Source organism: Mustelus asterias, unplaced genomic scaffold (assembly GCF_964213995.1).
Source record: "Mustelus asterias unplaced genomic scaffold, sMusAst1.hap1.1 HAP1_SCAFFOLD_499, whole genome shotgun sequence".
Classification (NCBI taxonomy): domain Eukaryota; kingdom Metazoa; phylum Chordata; class Chondrichthyes; order Carcharhiniformes; family Triakidae; genus Mustelus; species Mustelus asterias.
In genome coordinates this window covers 284,198-302,500 of record NW_027590451.1, presented here as the reverse complement: position 1 = coordinate 302,500, position 18,303 = coordinate 284,198, and the positions used below count along the sequence as shown (strand labels likewise).

Below are 18,303 nucleotides of genomic sequence, written 5' to 3'. Positions count from 1 at the left end.
GCTGTGGGAGAATAAAGGAAATGGTTCAAAAAGGAGCAACAGATTTCACATTTCCACAGTAATTCACATTGAATCCTACAGTGCAGAAGGAGGCCATTCGACCCAGAGTCCGCACCAATAACAATCTCACCCATTCCCGTAACCCCACACATTTACCCTGCTAATCCCCTGACACTAGGGTCAAACTGGAGCACGCAGAGGAAGCCCACGCGGACACGGGGAGAATGTGCAGATTCCACACAGACAGTGATCCAAACCAGGAATTGAACCCGGGTCCCTGGCGCTGAGAGGCAGCAGTGCTGATCATCCTCAGGAAAGCGAATCACAGCAAATTATTGCTTTTGAAGAACGATCACTGTTCTTCTGAAGGCAAACAAGCCAGGCAGTCGACAGACACGATAGTCCCAAAAACATTATCGTGGTAACAGCTCTGCAGAAACTTGGCCAGGAGACCAGAGAGATTCATTCAACATTTGGCCCAAAAACTTTGCATCTTGCCAAAGGACAAACAGACGTTTCATTTGACAGTGCGGCACTCCCTCAGTACTGATCCTCTGACAGTGCAGCACTCCCTCAGTACTGATCCTCTGACAGTGCAGCACTCCCTCAGTACTGACCCTCTGACAGTGCGGCACTCCCTCAGTACTGATCCTCTGACAGTGCAGCACTCCCTCAGTACTGACCCTCTGACAGTGCGGCACTCCCTCAGTACTGACCCTCTGACAGTGCGGCACTCCCTCAGTACAGACCCTCTGACAGTGCGGCACTCCCTCAGTACTGACCCTCTGACAGTGCGGCACTCCCTCAGTACTGACCCTCTGACAGTGCGGCACTCCCTCAGTACTGACCCTCTGACAGTGCGGCACTCCCTCAGTACTGACCCTCTGACAGTGCGGCACTCCCTCAGTACAGACCCTCTGACAGTGCGGCACTCCCTCAGTACTGACCCTCTGACAGTGCGGCACTCCCTCAGTACTGACCCTCTGACAGTGCGGCACTCCCTCAGTACAGACCCTCTGACAGTGCGGCACTCTCTCAGTACTGACCCTCTGACAGTGCAGCACTCTCTCAGTACTGACCCTCTGACAGTGCAGCACTCCCTCAGTACTGACCCTCTGACAGTACGGCACACCCTCAGTACTGACCCTCTGACAGTGCAGCACTCCCTCAGTACAGACCCTCTGACAGTGCGGCACTCCCTCAGCACTGACCCTCTGACAGTGCGGCACTCTCTCAGCACTGACCCTCTGACAGTGCGGCACTCCCTCAGTACTGACCCCCTGACAGTGCGGCACTCCTGCATTACTGTCTGTTCAGTTGTCTTCTAGCGATTAACTGGAAAATAAAACTAGTTGGGGACAGGATCTGGTTTGGATCAGGATCCGTTCCGCCCCCCCGGCAGAGTGTGGTGCTGCCAGTTCACACACCTGCTGTGTGCTGTGAATAGAGAGGCGGAGCCCGGAACCTTCTGCAGCCACAATGGAAAACCATCTCCTCCTTGGATCGGATGGGCTCGGCATTGCTCGGGTGTCTCCGGAGAAGGAAATGGAGCACTGACATCTGTGTGTGAGAGAGAGAGAGAGAGAGATGTCAGAGACAGAGCTGAGTGGGTGGGGCTAATCTTTTACCCTCCTCACATATTCACATCAATAAAGCGGGCATTAAACTGATAAACCAATTCAGCAATCCTAGAACGGCCCCCAGACAGCACCCTCACCCGTCACTCTGTAACACTGGGGTACAGGACTGGTGGGGACGGGTCTGTCACTGTATAACACTGGGGTACAGTACTGGTGGGGACGGGTCTGTCACTGTATAACACTGGGGTACAGTACTGGTGGGGACGGGTCTGTCACTGTATAACACTGGGGTACAGTACTGGTGGGGATGGGTCTGTCGCGGTATAACACGGGTACAGTACTGGTGGGGATGGGTCTGTTACTGTATAACACTGGGGTACAGTACTGGTGGGGACGGGTCTGTCGCTGTATAACACTGGGGTACAGTACTGGTGGGGATGGGTCTGTTACTGTATAACACTGGGGTACAGTACTGGTGGGGATGGGTCTGTCACTGTATAACACTGGGGTACAGTACTGGTGGGGATGGGTTTGTCACTGTATAACAGTGGGGTACAGTACTGGTGGGGACGGGTCTGTCACTGTATAACACTGGGGTACAGTACTGGTGGGGATGGGTCTGTTACTGTATAACACTGGGGTACAGTACTGGTGGGGATGGGTCTGTCACTGTATAACACTGGGGTACAGTACTGGTGGGGACGGGTCTGTCACTGTATAACACTGGGGTACAGTACTGGTGGGGACGGGTCTGTCACTGTATAACACTGGGGTACAGTACTGGTGGGGACGGGTCTGTCACTGTATAACACTGGGGTACAGTACTGGTGGGGACGGGTCTGTCACTGTATCACACTGGGGTACAGTACTGGTGGGGACGGGTCTGTCGCTGTATAACACTGGGGTACAGTACTGGTGGGGACGGGTCTGTCGCTGTATAACACTGGGGTACAGTACTGGTGGGGATGGGTCTGTCACTGTATAACACTGGGGTACAGTACTGGTGGGGATGGGTCTGTCACTGTATAACACTGGGGTACAGTACTGGTGGGGACGGGTCTGTCGCTGTATAACACTGGGGCACAGTACTGGTGGGGATGGGTCTCGCTGTATAACACTGGGATACAGTACTGGTGGGGACGGGTCTGTCACTGTATAACACTGGGGTACAGTACTGGTGGGGACGGGTCTGTCACTGTATAACACTGGGGTACAGTACTTGTGGGGACGGGTCTGTCACTGTATAACACTGGGGTACAGTACTGGTGGGGACAGGTCTGTCACTGTATAACACTGGGGTACAGTACTGGTGGGGATGGGTCTGTCACTGTATAACACTGGGGTACAGACCTCACCCTACTCCTATCCTCCCACCTTTGCCCAGTTCCCTACCCCTGCAAGAGAGAGACACACACTCACCCCCTCCCCCCTAGACTCTACCTTTTGCTCATGTGGTAACAGGGTGAAGAGGACCAGGGGGACCTCAGCTTTGACGCTCTCCATCACGGATATTGGCACATTGCAGATATGGACTGTGACGTACCAGCCGGGCTGTGCACATGAAATAAAACACAACAGGTCAGCGGAAGGAGAAAGGCCATGAACACGTTAAGCAGCAGCTACAACCCCAGCACACACTGACACGTGAAAGATTCCAATCCTTACTGAGCTCTCCCTTGCTCAGTGTACCAGCTGGTGTGAAACTGCTCTCACTAACTGTGCCAAACAGGCACCAGAGTGTGACAACTAGGGGATTTTCACAGTAACTTCACTGCAGTGTTAGTGTAAGCCTACTTGTGACACTAATAAATAAACTTTAATCCCAGGTTCTGGCATCAATTTGTGCCCAGTCCAATATCTCAGCTGGCACTGTAGTTGGGTGAGAGGCAGCCAGGAGTCCTGCAGGTTCCCACCAGCTGAGGAACATAGGCGGATGCACACGGGATAGTTTGGAATGAATGGAAGCACTCACTGTCTCTCTCACTCATACATGGGGAGGTCGTGTGGATCTGTACCCCAGCAAGAGTCAGCACCTCCCCGGGGAGCGAGAAACAGGAGAACAAACTCTGCAGCCCTCAGGACAACCCCATCACCTCTTTCTTGGATCACTTCAACAATGTATTTATTGTGCACGGATCACAGATTAGTAAAGAGTTGTGGGCAGGTTCGTGAAGTCTCTGATGGTGACTGTGTGGAGTCTCTGCTAGTTGCTCACCCACCTTTACACAGCCGCTCAGCAACTCCAGCTAGTGCCCCCTTACACCTGCACTAATCTCGTCAGAAAGCTCTGAATATTTTTGTATTCAATATATGAAATAATAATACAGATCCTGACCAATACAAAGGCACAAGGATTGCAGACTAAGGTTACATTTTGAGGTTAAGCAGTTCCATCCTGGACACTGCCCAAGGCTGAACCACACTCTCTGAATCAACACTGTCTGGCTCTGTCCAAATCCTCTCCATCAGCAGAGCACCTGTAACACTGCCAGTCTCCAACCCCATCACTACTCAGCTGCTTGTGTAACCCACAGCCTAAACTGCCTTGTACGGAACATGAAAGGACCCTTCACACTCACACCCCCCTCTCCGAGTTACCATGGCACCTTCCTCCTCCTCCTCAATCTGATTGAAGATTCTTTTCTTTGTCCTGGTGAAGTTCTGAAACTGGAATATCCGGGCGTAATCCCGTGGCAGGTTCTCCTTGGGATCCCAGGGCGATGTTCGGAAACTCTTCAGGCCCCTGTATTTCTGAAACCTGCAGAGGAGAGAGAAACGTGTCCAGAATAATCAATCACTGTTTCAGGCACTAACCACACCATTTGGCTGCTCTTCAAAAGCTTAAAGTTTATTTATTAGTGTCACAAGTAGGCTTACATTAACACCGCAATGAAGTTACTGTGAAAATCCTCTAGTCGCCACACTCTGGTATCTGTTCAGGTATACTGACAGAGAATTTAGCACGGCCAATGCACCCTAACCGGCACACCTTTCGGATTGTGGGAGGAAACCGGAGCACCCGGAGGAAACCCACGCAGACACGGGGAGAACGTGCAGACTCCACACAGTCACCTGACACTGGAATTGAACTTGGGACCCTGGAGCAGTGAGGCAACAGTGCTAACCAGCTCGCCAATTACCCAAAATATGTTTCAATCCGCTTACTGACCATGCGGCGACGGGAGACAGTTCCCCTCCTATCTACTCTATCCAAACCCCTCAAGTAGACTTTTAAAGAGGAGAGGTCATAATTATCACTGGTATAATATCATGCACTCAGATTAACCTCAGCAAAATACACCACAGGGAACGTAAGCAACCCTAAACCATCAAAAACACAGGAATTTTAACTATTGGCAGCAGTTTATATTCTCCACCTCATTGGTTTCCTCTCCAATCTCTATCCAAAGGGCTGACACTCAGAGTCCAGCCTTTCCTCTCCCTCACCCCGGTGTCCCCAGTCTTTATTTGTGAACCAGGACAATGCACAATGAGTTGCTGCTGAACCGTGCGGGGTGTCATTCAGCTGAACGAGGCCTTGCTCTCACCTTGTGTGCAACACACATACTCAGGATGGAGTGGTCAGTCAGACTCGGAATGAAGCCTGCACTCAGCATCACTCAATACCACCCACCCCACAGAGAGAGACAGGAGACAACAGCCACTCACCGAACCCGAGCAGCCACATCTTTTGGAGTGTCCACCTCATCAGGGAACATTTCATCCATCCGTTCCTGCTTGTACTTTTCCAACATCACCCGCTCTTCCTCTTCATCAACCTTTTCATCGTAATGATCATCGCGAATGCTTTCTGGAACAGTCAGGGTTTCACATTCCTCCCCAATCTCTTCCTCATCACCACTCTCGTCACTGGCCTGTAGGGAGGGATTAACAGAACACATTAGCTGCTGGGGTGACACGAGCCTTTCCCATGTATGTATCGAGTGGCAGAGGTAGGCGTGGCTCTGTTAATTTAACTTTTACAGAGTATGAAGTATTCGGAAGTAAAGTCACTGCTGTTATTGAGGCGGAGGCAGCGACTGCAATCACTACAATGTCCCACCAACAGCAACGAGATGAATGGGCAGCTTGCAGTGTCTGGCGGGGTCTGATATTGCAGGATATGGGTCAGGATACCAGCTCACCATCTCACAGAGTTACTGACCATTCACATACAGCCTGAGGAACAGCTCCAACACTGCCGCACTCCCTCAGTACTACAGATGCTGCCTGATGTGGGGGACTAAGGCCTCACCTGGTATAACTTTACTAAATATATAGAAATGTGCTCATTGCTGTCCTTAAAAATTTCAAATCGGACAAAGACCAAAAATGTCTGAATCTGTGTGTGTGAGAGAGCCGAAACAAAGGAAGCTACCTGGAACGTCCAGGTATCAGGGAAACTCACACATCGCTATCCCTGAAGGGCCATTAGTGACCCCCTGTGGGCTGCACAGACCAAATTCAAGTTTCAGTTTATTTATTAGTGTCACAAGTAGGCTTACATTAACACTGCATTGAAGTTACTGTGAAAATCCCCTAGTCGCCACACTCCAGGGCCTGTTCGGGTACACTAAGGGAGAATTTAGCATGGCCAATGCACCCTAACCAGCACATCTTTCAGACTGTGAGGGGGAACCGGAGCACCCGGAGGAAACCCACGTGGACACGGGGAGAACGTGCAGACTCCACACAGACAGTGACCCAAACCGGGAATCGAACCCGGGTCCCTGGCATTGTGAGGCAGCAGTGTTAACCACTGTGCCACCATGCTGCCACGGGTCCCTGGCATTGTGAGACAGCAGTGTTAACCACTGTGCCACCATGCTGCCACGGGTCCCTGGCATTGTGAGGCAGCAGTGTTAACCACTGTGCCACCATGCTGCCACGGGTCCCTGGCATTGTGAGGCAGCAGTGTTAACCACTGTGCCACCGTGCTGCCACGGGTCCCTGGCATTGTGAGGCAGCAGTGCTAATCACTGTGCCACCCCAAAGCAAGCTATACAAAGACATCTGCCTTTCATAACTCAGGCTGGCCAACAGGAGTCTGTTCATCTGCTAAGAAGGGCCTGCAACTCCCTTTCAATTCTTAACGGTTGAGGCATTTAACCAGCTCTGGGACCTAGACGAGGGATATGCATCAAAGACAGTGCAGTGAGGTGGAGTCACATGGCATGGGCCTCTGGCTTGTGAACTACAAAATCTGTCTACGATTTACCATCTTGTTAACAGCCTTACAGGAAAGGAACTCTGCCCAGGTTGATCTAGAGTCAGAGGTTTACAGCATGGAAACAGGCCCTTCAGCCCAACTTGTCCATGCCGCTTTTTTTTTTAAACCTCTAAGCTAATCCCAATTACCCGCATTTGGCCCATATCCCTCTATACCCATCGTACCCATGTAACTGTTTAACTGCTTTTTAAAAGACAAAATTGTACCCGCCTCTACTACTACCTCTGGCAGCTTGTTCCAGACACTCACCAGCCTGTGTGTGAAAAAATTGCCCCTCTGGACACTTTTGTATCTCTCCCCCTCACCTTAAACCTATTCCCTCTAGTTTTAGACTCCCCTACCTTCGGGGAAAGATATTGACTATCTAGCTGATCTGTGCCCCTCATTATTTTATCGACCTCTATAAGGTCACCCCTCAGCCTCCTACGCTCCAGAGAAAAAAGTCCCAGTCTACCCAGTCTCTCCTTATAACTCAATCCATCAAGTCCCGGTAGCATCCTAGTAAATCTTTTCTGCACTCTTTCTAGTTTCATAATATCCTTTCTATAATCGGGTGACCAGAACTGTACACAGTTGGTCTCATCTATGCTGCTTCTGCTGGAAGCTCTGTACCATCAGCGACAAGACTGATTCTCCCCTGCACACTGATCTCACTGTGCAAAACCAACACCACTGGAATAGTGAATTATCCTGTATCGGTTTCAGCTCACCGACCTCAGTGAAGGAATTGTACATCCGTAACCTCATATCCCAGCATATCCCCCACTCTACCATTACCACCGAGCCAGGGGAGCAACCCTGGTTCAATGAAGAGTGCGGGGGGGCATGCCAGGAGCAGCACCAGGCATTAAAAACAGTGTCAACCTGGTGAAGCTACAACACTGGACTACTTGTGTGCCAAACAGCATACTCAGCAAGTAATAGGCTAAGCGATCCCACAACCAATGAATCAGATCCAAGCTCTGCAGTCCTGCCACATCCAACCGTGAATGGTGGTGGGCAATTAAACAACTCACTGGAGGAGGAGGTTTCACAAATATCCCCATCCTCAATGATGGAGGAGCCCAGCCATTTTAGGTCTTTGTCCAGTTTGAAATGGTTAGGGATAGCGATGACTGGAACACGCTTGTGTACCTGACCCACAGGGTCCTCTTAATTGTCCCCAGGGAGAGCTGCCATTTCCTGAAGCCCCCACGAGGCTGACAGCCACTGACCCATTCACTGGACCCAGTACATTTCCCACCCCCACTTCCAGTCAACTCCCAGGGAGATTAGGGATGTTGTACTGCACAGACACTTAACACAGCGACTGGGAAGCTTGGGCAGTGCAGAAAAAGTTAAGACCTTAAAGCAGAGCATTTGGAATGAAACAGTGTTGTTTCCTGGTATTGGGTCAATTGGAACTACGTTCCACAACAAGACAGGTTTTGTTGCTTGGAGACGGTTATATCGTAAAGACTGCAGAACTGAAATATCCACTCACCTGTGACACTGTCTCTCCCATCAGCTCATCCCCCTCCATATCTTCATCACTTCCTTCCTCCTCGTCTACTTCCTCATCATCCAGGATCCAGGCGGCCTGGTAATCTGATGTACCTTTCGGAACCTTCCGAACAATCTTCTTGCTTTCCTTTAGAGCGTCTGAAAGGGCGAGATGGGCAGAGCTGTGAATGACGGTGGAGTTACCAAGGAACCAGGTCAAGGAGAGGACAATGATATCTCTCAGTTTTCCAGACGCCAGTTCCTGAGATGTGTGACTGAAAGCAGAGCTGTGGCATCACTAGTCAGCAACAAGCTGGTAGGCAGCAGCATTGTCATGTAGCTCAGAGTGAACAGACCGAGACAGCTAGCAGCACAGCTCTGCAAACACTGACCTGCCTGTTCTCTTAGCAGAAGGAGTGAGGGAGGATGGAGACAAAGCAATAAAACTCAATGACAGACATAAGAACATAAGAAATAGGAGCAGGAGTAGGCCATCAAACCTGCTTCGCCATTCAATAAGATCATGGCTGATCTGATAGTGGGTTCAGTTCCACTTACCCGCCCGCTCCCCATATCCCTTAATTCCCTTAATGGTTAAAAATCTATCTATCTGTGACTTAAACACATTTAATGAGGTAGCCTCTACTGCTTCATTGGGCAGAGAATTCCAAAGATTCATTACCCTCTGGGAGAAGAAGTTCCTCCTCAACTCTGTTCTAAATTGACTCCCCCGTATTTTGAGGCTATGCCCCCTAGTTCTTGTTTCCATTGTAAGTGGAAATAACCTCGCTGCTTCTACCCTGTCCAGCCCCTTCATTATCTTATATGTCTCTATAAGATCTCCCCTCAACCTTCTAAACTCCAATGAGTACAGGCCCAGTCTACTCAATCTCTCCTCATAAGCTAACCCCCTCATCTCCGGTATCAACCTGGTGAACCTTCTCTGTACCCCCTCCAAAGCTAATATATCCTTTCGCAAATAAGGGGACCAAAATTGTACACAGTACTCTAGGTGCGGCCTCACCAGTACCCTGTACAGTTGCAGCAAGACCTCCCTGCTTTTATATTCTATCCCCCTCGCGATAAAGGCCAACATTCCATTCGCCTTCTTGATCACCTGCTGCACCTGCAAACTGAGTTTTTGTGATTCATGCACAAGGACCCCCAGGTCCCTCTGCACAGTAGCATGTTGTAATTTTTCACCGTTTAAATAATAGTCCATTTTACTATTATTCCTTCCAAAGTGGATAACCTCACACTTACCAACATTATACTCCATCTGCCAGATCCTCGCCCACTCACTTAGCCGATCCAAATCTCTCTGCAGACTCTCTGTGTCCTCCACGCAATTCGCTTTCCCACCCATCTTTGTGTCATCCGCAACTTTGTTACCCTACACTCGGTCCCCTCCTCCAGATCATCTATGTATATGGTAAATAGTTGAGGCCCCAGCACCGATCCCTGCGGCACGCCACTAGTCACCGATTGCCAACCGGAAAAGCACCCATTTATTCCGACTCTCTGCTTCCTGTTAGATAGCCAATCCTCAATCCACGCTTACACTTTACCCCCAACTCCGTGTACCTTTATCTTATGCAGCAACCTTTTGTGAGGCACCTTATCGAATGCCTTCTAGAAATCTAAATATACCACATCCACCGGTTCCCCTCTGTCAACCGCACTCGTTATATCCTCAAACAATTCCAGTAAATTAGTCAAACATGACTTTCTCTTCATGAATGCATGCTGCGTCTGCTTGATTGAACCATTTTTTTCCAGGTGTCCTGCTATTTCTTCCTTAATGATAGATTCCAGACACGGAGGAAAGCACAGTACTTTATAAATAAAACTCAGCCCCACTGAATGTATATTTGATGAATGGCTAATAAAAATAATCTGATGTGACTAATCAGAGTGAAGGGTGAGAGTTTGCAGTTTCTGTAAAACTCTGCTGCATTGTTTGAACAATCCAGCTCCACACTGACGGAGCTGAGCAATAGGATGATTGCTTCAATCGCTGACTACATGACACACAATTCTATCAGTGTTCGGGGGATGTTGGGCTGAGCCACACACCCCTCCTTCCCTGGGATCAGGCCTCAAGCTTGCTTGGCTTTGCTCTGTGGAGCTCTCTCTCTGAACACCTTCACCGTACAGCTGGGAGGCATTCTGAATTGGTTTCACTTTGGAACATTGCCACAGAAAGGATTTGGGGAAAACGTTACACCGCAGCACTGGAGAGTGATAAGGTCTGTCAGTATAGGACCCTCTCCACTGAGTGTAAAATGGATATAAAGATAAAGAACACAGCACCACAGTAATTGTTTTTAAAACATAAATTACTGTGATTTGCGAGTCTGGCTCCAAGGATAGCAATTATTACCCACCCTCCAGCTACCAGGAGATGGCATTGGTCTCTCCCCTTGAACCCCACATGAAGGTGTTCAGTAAATCCCAGCCTGCCTTTATCATCTGTTTCAGTGTGTGAGTACCCACCCTCAGCCTCCCGCAGTTCCTCGTCGGTTGGCCAGGTCTGCTCCCCCTCCATCGGATCCGGAACCACCTCCAACTCGAGCAATTCCTGCTTCCTGGAATCTGCTTTCATCAGAACTTTCAGGTCCTCCTCCATCTCGGTACAGGGGTCCTATCAAAGGAAGAGGATTCTCATCAATAGCTCGAGGATCGAGATTCTAGCTCACCCCAACGGTCACATCTTTCCAACTTCCGCCGCGTGAGCCGCAGATTTTCTCACCAGATTCTCCCGCCCTCCACAAAATCAGAAATCCCAGAAATATCACCAAAGGCAATTGCTACAAATTTTCAAAACTACCCTTCATTGCCCATCACTTTCCATGAGAAATATTTCCAGTTCTAATAGAAGTTGTAATGACAGCCTCCTGCCAGTGAGGGCAGTGCATCAACATTAGTGGGAGTGTTTACTGGGTAATGCGTTTCCATTATAAATATGTAAATAGGAATGAATAAAAATCCAAAATGTACAACCTCTGCACTCTAACCTCATTCGCCTCAAGCCAGCACAACTGGTGAAAAGTGTAACTAAGAGTGATAGGTTTACACAGATCAGTGACATTTTATGTAGATGTCACCATGTTCATGTCCAAATCTCACACACACTCCCACAGTCCAGAGATGGGCAGGTTAGGTGGATTAGCCCTGGTTACGGAGATAGTGCAGAGGGGTGGGCCTGGATAAGATGCCTCTTGGAGAGTCTGTGCAGACTCAGTGGGCTGAATGGCCTCCTTTACGCTGTTGGGATTCTACGGTTCGTTTTTTTCGATGATTAATTTCTTTCCCACACATTCCACAGCCTGAAAGGCAAATTCAACAGTGACTTTCAAATGGGACTTAGATAAATAGCAAAAAAATAAAAACCTGAGGGCTCTGGGGAAAGAGCAGGAATTTTGACTATTTCAAACAGCCAACACAGACAGGGCTGGCTCATCCAGTCCCGCTGCCGTTAACCGGGCTTCCCTCGTTCACACCCTCTCCTGCTGGGGATCCCGTGGCGGCAGCGGGTCACCGTTGGTAGGACCGGAAAATCCCTCAGCTGGGCGGGTCGCTGTTGGCAGGACCGGAATATCCCACCCAGTGGGCTGAATGGTCTCCTATGCTGGAAGGTTTTCTAATTCTAAGCATTGGGAGTGCTCCAGTGAACTGTCCTTTACTCACTCTCATCTCGCTGTCCTCTCTTCTCTTTGGAGCTTTGGGATGGAGGGGCATGGGGTCAGGTGGACCGTCAATTTGACACATCTGGAAATCTCCATGCCCCACGATGTGAACCAGTCTATTCACATTCAGCCCGTGTCCCCGGACATAACCAGACACCTTCAGTGTTCCCACCAGTCCACCCTCGTCTCCGGCCTCGAAGGCCACTTGCTCAGCCAGTAAGTAGGATCGGCGATCGCGAAAGGCGATGTGCCGCTGTTTCTGCGTGGCAATGTGTCTGATAAGCAGCACGGCCTCCTGCTCAGTGTCCAGGTGAAAGAGTTTGGCGTCAAGAAAACGTTTCTCCAGCATTTTGCTCAGGTTCTTCTTGGTATCGACTCGCTTCTTGATGGGAAGATCGTTAATTCCCTGCACCACAAACACTGTGAGGCGACAGTCAGTTAGAAAGGCAGCACCATTCACTCAGGATGACAAGCCCTCAACTTCCCCCCTCAGCCCATACTAAGCAGCAATAGAAGGAACAATATGAGCAACAGGAAGAGCCACTATACCCAACAAGACCATGTCCTTTCGATTGGATCTCAATCTCACCCACCATGCCCCCTGCAGAGGAATCGTAACAAGCTGCACCAGAAAAACACCTTAATATTCATCACACAGCTGCTCAAATTATACAACAGCTTTTAATTCTTATCTATTACAATTAGAATTTGATTATTTTAAAAAAATTTATATTTGGGATTTGAGCAACACTGGTTAAGGCCAGAAGTCTTTATTCCCAACCCCAGTTGCCCTGTGAGAGCGGGGATCAGATGCCTCTGGGTCAGACGGCAGTTATGTTGGTATGGGAATGGAGTCACGTATAGGCCCAGATCAGGGACGGACGATAAGCTTCCTTCTCCAATGGATATCAGTGACCCAGTTGGGACATTCCAATCACATTCATTGATAATTCTTTTTAAAACTAAATTTGAATTATTTAAACTCTCTCTCTCAGGTTGCTGATTCAGTAATGAATCCACTAAAGCTATCAATTCCCAGACAGACCATGCAGCAGCCAGTCTACATACCATGGCTCGGGAGGCCCTGGGCAAACAGGCAGGAGAGACAGAAGTCCCCATAACTGTCCCAGCCTTCATGTGGATCCAGAACAAACATCAGCGTGTCTGCTACTTTAGCCAGGTCGAGAACCGCATGGATATCACCTAGAAAAGCAGTAGAAAGCAATGTGACCATTCAGCACTGTAAGATGTCCTGCCATTGAATTTCATCACCGTTTATCAAGATCTTAAACATCTTTATTCACCTTAGCTCAAAACGTCAATATCCAAATCCCACAACATATCAAGTTTGAAAGTTCCACTCGATTGGCAGCTTTGTGGGCAGAGACTGAAGGGGTGCTCCCTGACATTGCCAGAGAACCCAGCTGGTGGTTTCAGAGAAGGTCAGGCAAGGTGAAGAATGGGATGCTGATCTGCGATTGTTTGGGATACGGCTCGAAGGGCCGAATCTCCTCCTGCTCCTGTTTTCTATGTTTAACAGTTTCATGTGAATGCTGGTGGATTCTATGAAAAAGAGAAGGCTGCTGCTGAATACGTCAGCAGTGTGACCGGTCAGGCGCGCTGCCCCACAGCCGCTTTCAGGAGAAAAAAGCAGCAAGGCCCAGCACTGTGAATGCCTGGCTTTTTGGCACAGCCTGTGGCACACACATGACCCACAATCAGTGAATGTAGCCCAATCCATCACGCAAACCAGCCTCCCATCCACTGACTCCATCTGCACTTCCTGCGGCCTCGGTAAAGCAGCCAGCATAATTAAGGACCCCACGCACCCCGGGCATTCTCTCTTCCATCTTCTTCTGCCATGAAAAAGATACTAAAGTCTGAGATCACAGACCAACCGACTCGAGAACAGCTTCTTCCCTGCTGCTGTCAGACTTTTGAATGGACTTACCTCGCATTAAGTTGATCTTTCTCTGCACCCTAGCTATGACAGTAACACTACATTCTGCACTCTCCCGTTTCTTTCTCCCCATGTACTCTATGAACAGTATGCTTTGTCCGTATAGAGCGCAAGAAACAATACTTTTCACTGTATCTAATACATGTGACAATAAATCACATTTGGCTCTGAACTACTTGAGTTTTAAATCACACTGTCCCTTAGCCTGAACTACAGAACCGTACCTCGGTTTAACAGTCTGATCCTGCCAGTCTCACTCCAGAATCTCCTCCCTGCTGGAAATGTCACTCACTGGGACTTCCCCTTCCCGCAAAATGACACACGCAGAAAATAGAAAATCACCAAAAACATACGTTTAAACCTCGCTGAATTAAAGGGTTCAGTAAATATCGCAGAATAATTACATGGGCTGCAACATGTCACACAGACATCAGGCTCGAGTCACAGGCTCAATCGATCAGCAGTGACCATTCTGCTGCTCACCTGCATTCACTCTGGTGAAGTAGAACCTCTGTTTGAATCTGGGACAAACTAACCCGAAACGTTCGCCACTATCATCATGTTTGTATACGCTTGCGATCTCGCTGCTCTGAATCAGCCTCAGAGAATCTTGGGCGCTGGTACCACTGTGCAGCACGATTACCCCCACCAGATGGGGGGGACCCTCTTTACTGCCCAGAAGCCTCTTCTCTGTCAGCACCTGCAGGGGAAACAAGCATTCAGAAATTCACTGCCGCCTGGGCCACAACTCACACACCTTTATCAGACTTCAGCCTCAGAGCGTTCTCGCCATTTCATGGAGAAAGGAACAGCAGGATTATTTTTTGATGGCAGCGTGGGGTGCTGAGAAAATTGAGGGGGGGGGGGCAGGTGCTTTTAGGAGGGGATGCGTTTTGGGGAGGGGGAAACTCACCGCCTCCCTCTTCTGCTGCCGGATCTGATTTGCTTTGTGTCGGCGATCATGTTTCTTCAGATCTTTCCGCATCTTCTTGCCGATCGTTTTCACACTCACTCTGCCTGTGAACAAAAACAACCACTAACCACGGATACCACAGAACCCCCCTCCCCAATGAGGGAACACCCCCCCTCCCTCCCCAATGAGGGAACACACCCCCCTCCCTCCCCAATCAGGGAACAACACCCCCCCCCTCCCTCCCCAATCAGGGAACAACACCCCCCCCCCCTCCCTCCCCAATCAGGGAACAACACCCCCCCCCCTCCCTCCCCAATCAGGGAACAACACCCCCCCCCCTCCCTCCCCAATCAGGGAACAACACCCCCTTCCCTCCCTCCCCAATCAGGGAACAACACCCCCCCCCTCCCCCCCCAATCAGGGAACAACACCCCCCCCCCTCCCTCCCCAATCAGGGAACAACACCCCCCCCCCTCCCTCCCCAATCAGGGAACAACACCCCCCCCCCTCCCTCCCCAATCAGGGAACAACACCCCCCCCCCTCCCTCCCCAATCAGGGAACAACACCCCCCCCCTCCCCAATCAGGGAACAACACCCCCCCCCTCCCTCCCCAATCAGGGAACAACACCCCCCCCCCCTCCCTCCCCAATCAGGGAACAACACCCCCCCCCCCCTCCCTCCCCAATCAGGGAACAACACCCCCCCCCCCTCCATCCCCAATCAGGGAACAACACCCCCCCCCCTCCCTCCCCAATCAGGGAACAACACCCCCCCCCCTCCCTCCCCAATCAGGGAACAACACCCCCCCCCCCCTCCCTCCCCAATCAGGGAACAACACCCCCCCCCCCCTCCCTCCCCAATCAGGGAACAACACCCCCCCCCCCTCCCTCCCCAATCAGGGAACAACACCCCCCCCCCTCCCTCCCCAATCAGGGAACAACACCCCCCCCCTCCCTCCCCAATCAGGGAACAACACCCCCCCCCCCCTCCCTCCCCAATCAGGGAACAACACCCCCCCCCTCCCTCCCCAATCAGGGAACAACACCCCCCCCCCTCCCTCCCCAATCAGGGAACAACACCCCCCCCCCTCCCTCCCCAATCAGGGAACAACACCCCCCCCCCCTCCCTCCCCAATCAGGGAACAACACCCCCCCCCCCTCCCTCCCCAATCAGGGAACAACACCCCCCCCCCTCCCTCCCCAATCAGGGAACAACACCCCCCCCCCCTCCCTCCCCAATCAGGGAACAACACCCCCCCCTCCCTCCCCAATCAGGGAACAACACCCCCCCCCCCCCCAATCAGGGAACAACACCCCCCCCCCTCCCTCCCCAATCAGGGAACAACACCCCCCCCCCTCCCTCCCCAATCAGGGAACAACACCCCCCCCCCTCCCTCCCCAATCAGGGAACAACACCCCCCCCCCTCCCTCCCCAATCAGGGAACAACACCCCCCCCCTCCCTCCCCAATCAGGGAACAACACCCCCCCCCCCCCCCTCCCTCCCCAATCAGGGAACAACACCCCCCCCCCTCCCTCCCCAATCAGGGAACAACACCCCCCCCCCTCCCTCCCCAATCAGGGAACAACACCCCCCCCCCCCCCTCCCTCCCCAATCAGGGAACAACACCCCCCCCCCTCCCTCCCCAATCAGGGAACAACACCCCCCCCCCTCCCTCCCCAATCAGGGAACAACACCCCCCCCCCTCCCTCCCCAATCAGGGAACAACACCCCCCCCCCCCTCCCTCCCCAATCAGGGAACAACACCCCCCCCCCCCCCTCCCTCCCCAATCAGGGAACAACACCCCCCCCCTCCCTCCCCAATCAGGGAACAACACCCCCCCCCTCCCTCCCCAATCAGGGAACAACACCCCCCCCCTCCCTCCCCAATGAGGGAACAACACCCCCCCCCCTCCCCAATGAGGGAACACATGTCTCCCACTCCCTCCCCAATCAGGCCTCACTCCCCTTCCCTCCCCCCAGGGCTTCTCCATCCGGCCCCGCTACCTCTGCTGTCCCGCTCCAGGCTGCCCTTGGTGCGGTGCCGGCCGGATTTGTGCTGCTTGTTGGGCTGTTTGAAGCTCCCGGGCCGGTGTGGCTCCGGCTTCACTGCCCCACCGCCTGCCATCTTAACAAAGAGCTTCCGAGAGGCAGCAAGAGGTGACGCATAGCCTCCTGGGAAACTGGAGGAGTCCCCCAGACGCACAGCATCCTGGGTACCGGAAGAGTCTACCAGACCCACAGCCTTCTGGGAAACCGGAGGCCTCCATGCGAGCACAGCCTCCTGGGATACTGGAGGAGTCCGCCCAAGCACAGCCTCCTGGGATACTGGAGGAGTCCGCCCGAAGCCTGAGCACGGAACCTGCTGGAACGACCCAGATTGGCGGGAAATGGAGAGAATGTCCAGTATTTACTGTAATTTCTTGCTCTTTTTCATAAGAACTAAAAAAAAGAAATTGCTGCAACTTCTCCTTTAATGATCCCTCAGAGCCAGCTGGAATTCTATACTTTCGGCCTAAAATTCAACGGATGTTCGCAGTGTCAGGCAGGCAGCTGCTGTCCAGGGTTAAGTTGTTGTTGTTATTCTCTGAATTGTGCTGGCACCCATAGAAATCATAGAAACCCTACAGTGCAGAAGGAGGCCATTCGGCCCATCGAGTCTGCACCGACCACAATCCCACCCAGGCCCTACCCCATGGAGACACAAGAGGCAGAACCAGAGCAAAGTTACGGTGCAGAAAGAGGCCATTCAGCCCATCGTCTCTGTGTCGACCCAAAAAAGAGAAAAGCTGATTTAGTGGCTCATTTTAGTCTTATTTTCCAGCACCTGGTCCATAGCCTTGCAGGTTCCAGCACTTAAGATGCAGATCCAGGGACTGTTTAAATAAGTTGGCCACTTCAGCCTCAGCCACCAACCTAGACAGTGAATTCCTCACCGTCGCCACCCACATTGTGAAAAAAACTTTCCTCAAATTCCCTCTAAATCCTACCAATCATCTGGCAACTGACTCCTCATAATTCTGTACACCTCAATTAGATTACAACTTAGCCTCCTCTATTGTAACATAAACAACCCCAGCCTATCCAATCTCTCCTCATAGCTGCTATTTTCAAGCCCTGACAACATTCTTGTCAATAAAAGCAAAATACTGCGAATGCTGGAATCTGAAACAAAACAGAAAATGCTGGAAAATCTCAGTCGGCCTGACAGCATCTGTGGGGAGAGAATAGAGTCAACGTTTTGAGCCGAGATGACCCTTCGTCAGAGCTGAGAGCAAGGAGAATCAGCAGAGATTTATACTTCTAAATCTCTGCACTCTCTCCAGAGTCTTTATGCCTCTGGATCCACTACAGTTTGCCTACCGCCGCAACAGGTCCACAGCAGACGCCATCTCCCTGGCCCTGCACTCAACCCTGGAACACCTAGATAACAAGGACACCTATGTCAGA

General features: G+C 51.3%; 1 protein-coding gene across 2 annotated transcripts in view; it reads right to left on the bottom strand.

Annotated features, from left to right (window-relative positions):
- Nucleotides 1–17,057, bottom strand: part of tsr1 (TSR1 ribosome maturation factor) — a 25,907-nt gene extending 8,850 nt beyond the window's left edge. For both annotated transcript variants that reach the window (XR_013496347.1, XM_078204895.1), the window contains exons 1-12: nt 16,861–17,057; nt 14,855–14,958; nt 14,425–14,641; nt 13,050–13,184; nt 11,983–12,401; nt 10,789–10,936; nt 8,294–8,451; nt 5,250–5,455; nt 4,179–4,338; nt 3,021–3,131; nt 1,428–1,560; nt 1 (exon numbers count right to left, since the gene is read on the bottom strand). The exon at nt 1 is cut by the window's left edge and continues 116 nt beyond it. Coding sequence is in view for 1 of the 2 variants with exons in the window: in XM_078204895.1 (XP_078061021.1) it covers nt 1; nt 1,428–1,560; nt 3,021–3,131; nt 4,179–4,338; nt 5,250–5,455; nt 8,294–8,451; nt 10,789–10,936; nt 11,983–12,401; nt 13,050–13,184; nt 14,425–14,641; nt 14,855–14,958; nt 16,861–16,981 (1,913 nt within the window). In the remaining variant the exon portion in view is untranslated. The remainder of the gene's footprint in view (nt 2–1,427; nt 1,561–3,020; nt 3,132–4,178; nt 4,339–5,249; nt 5,456–8,293; nt 8,452–10,788; nt 10,937–11,982; nt 12,402–13,049; nt 13,185–14,424; nt 14,642–14,854; nt 14,959–16,860) is intronic.
- Nucleotides 17,058–18,303: the final 1,246 nt, after the last annotated feature.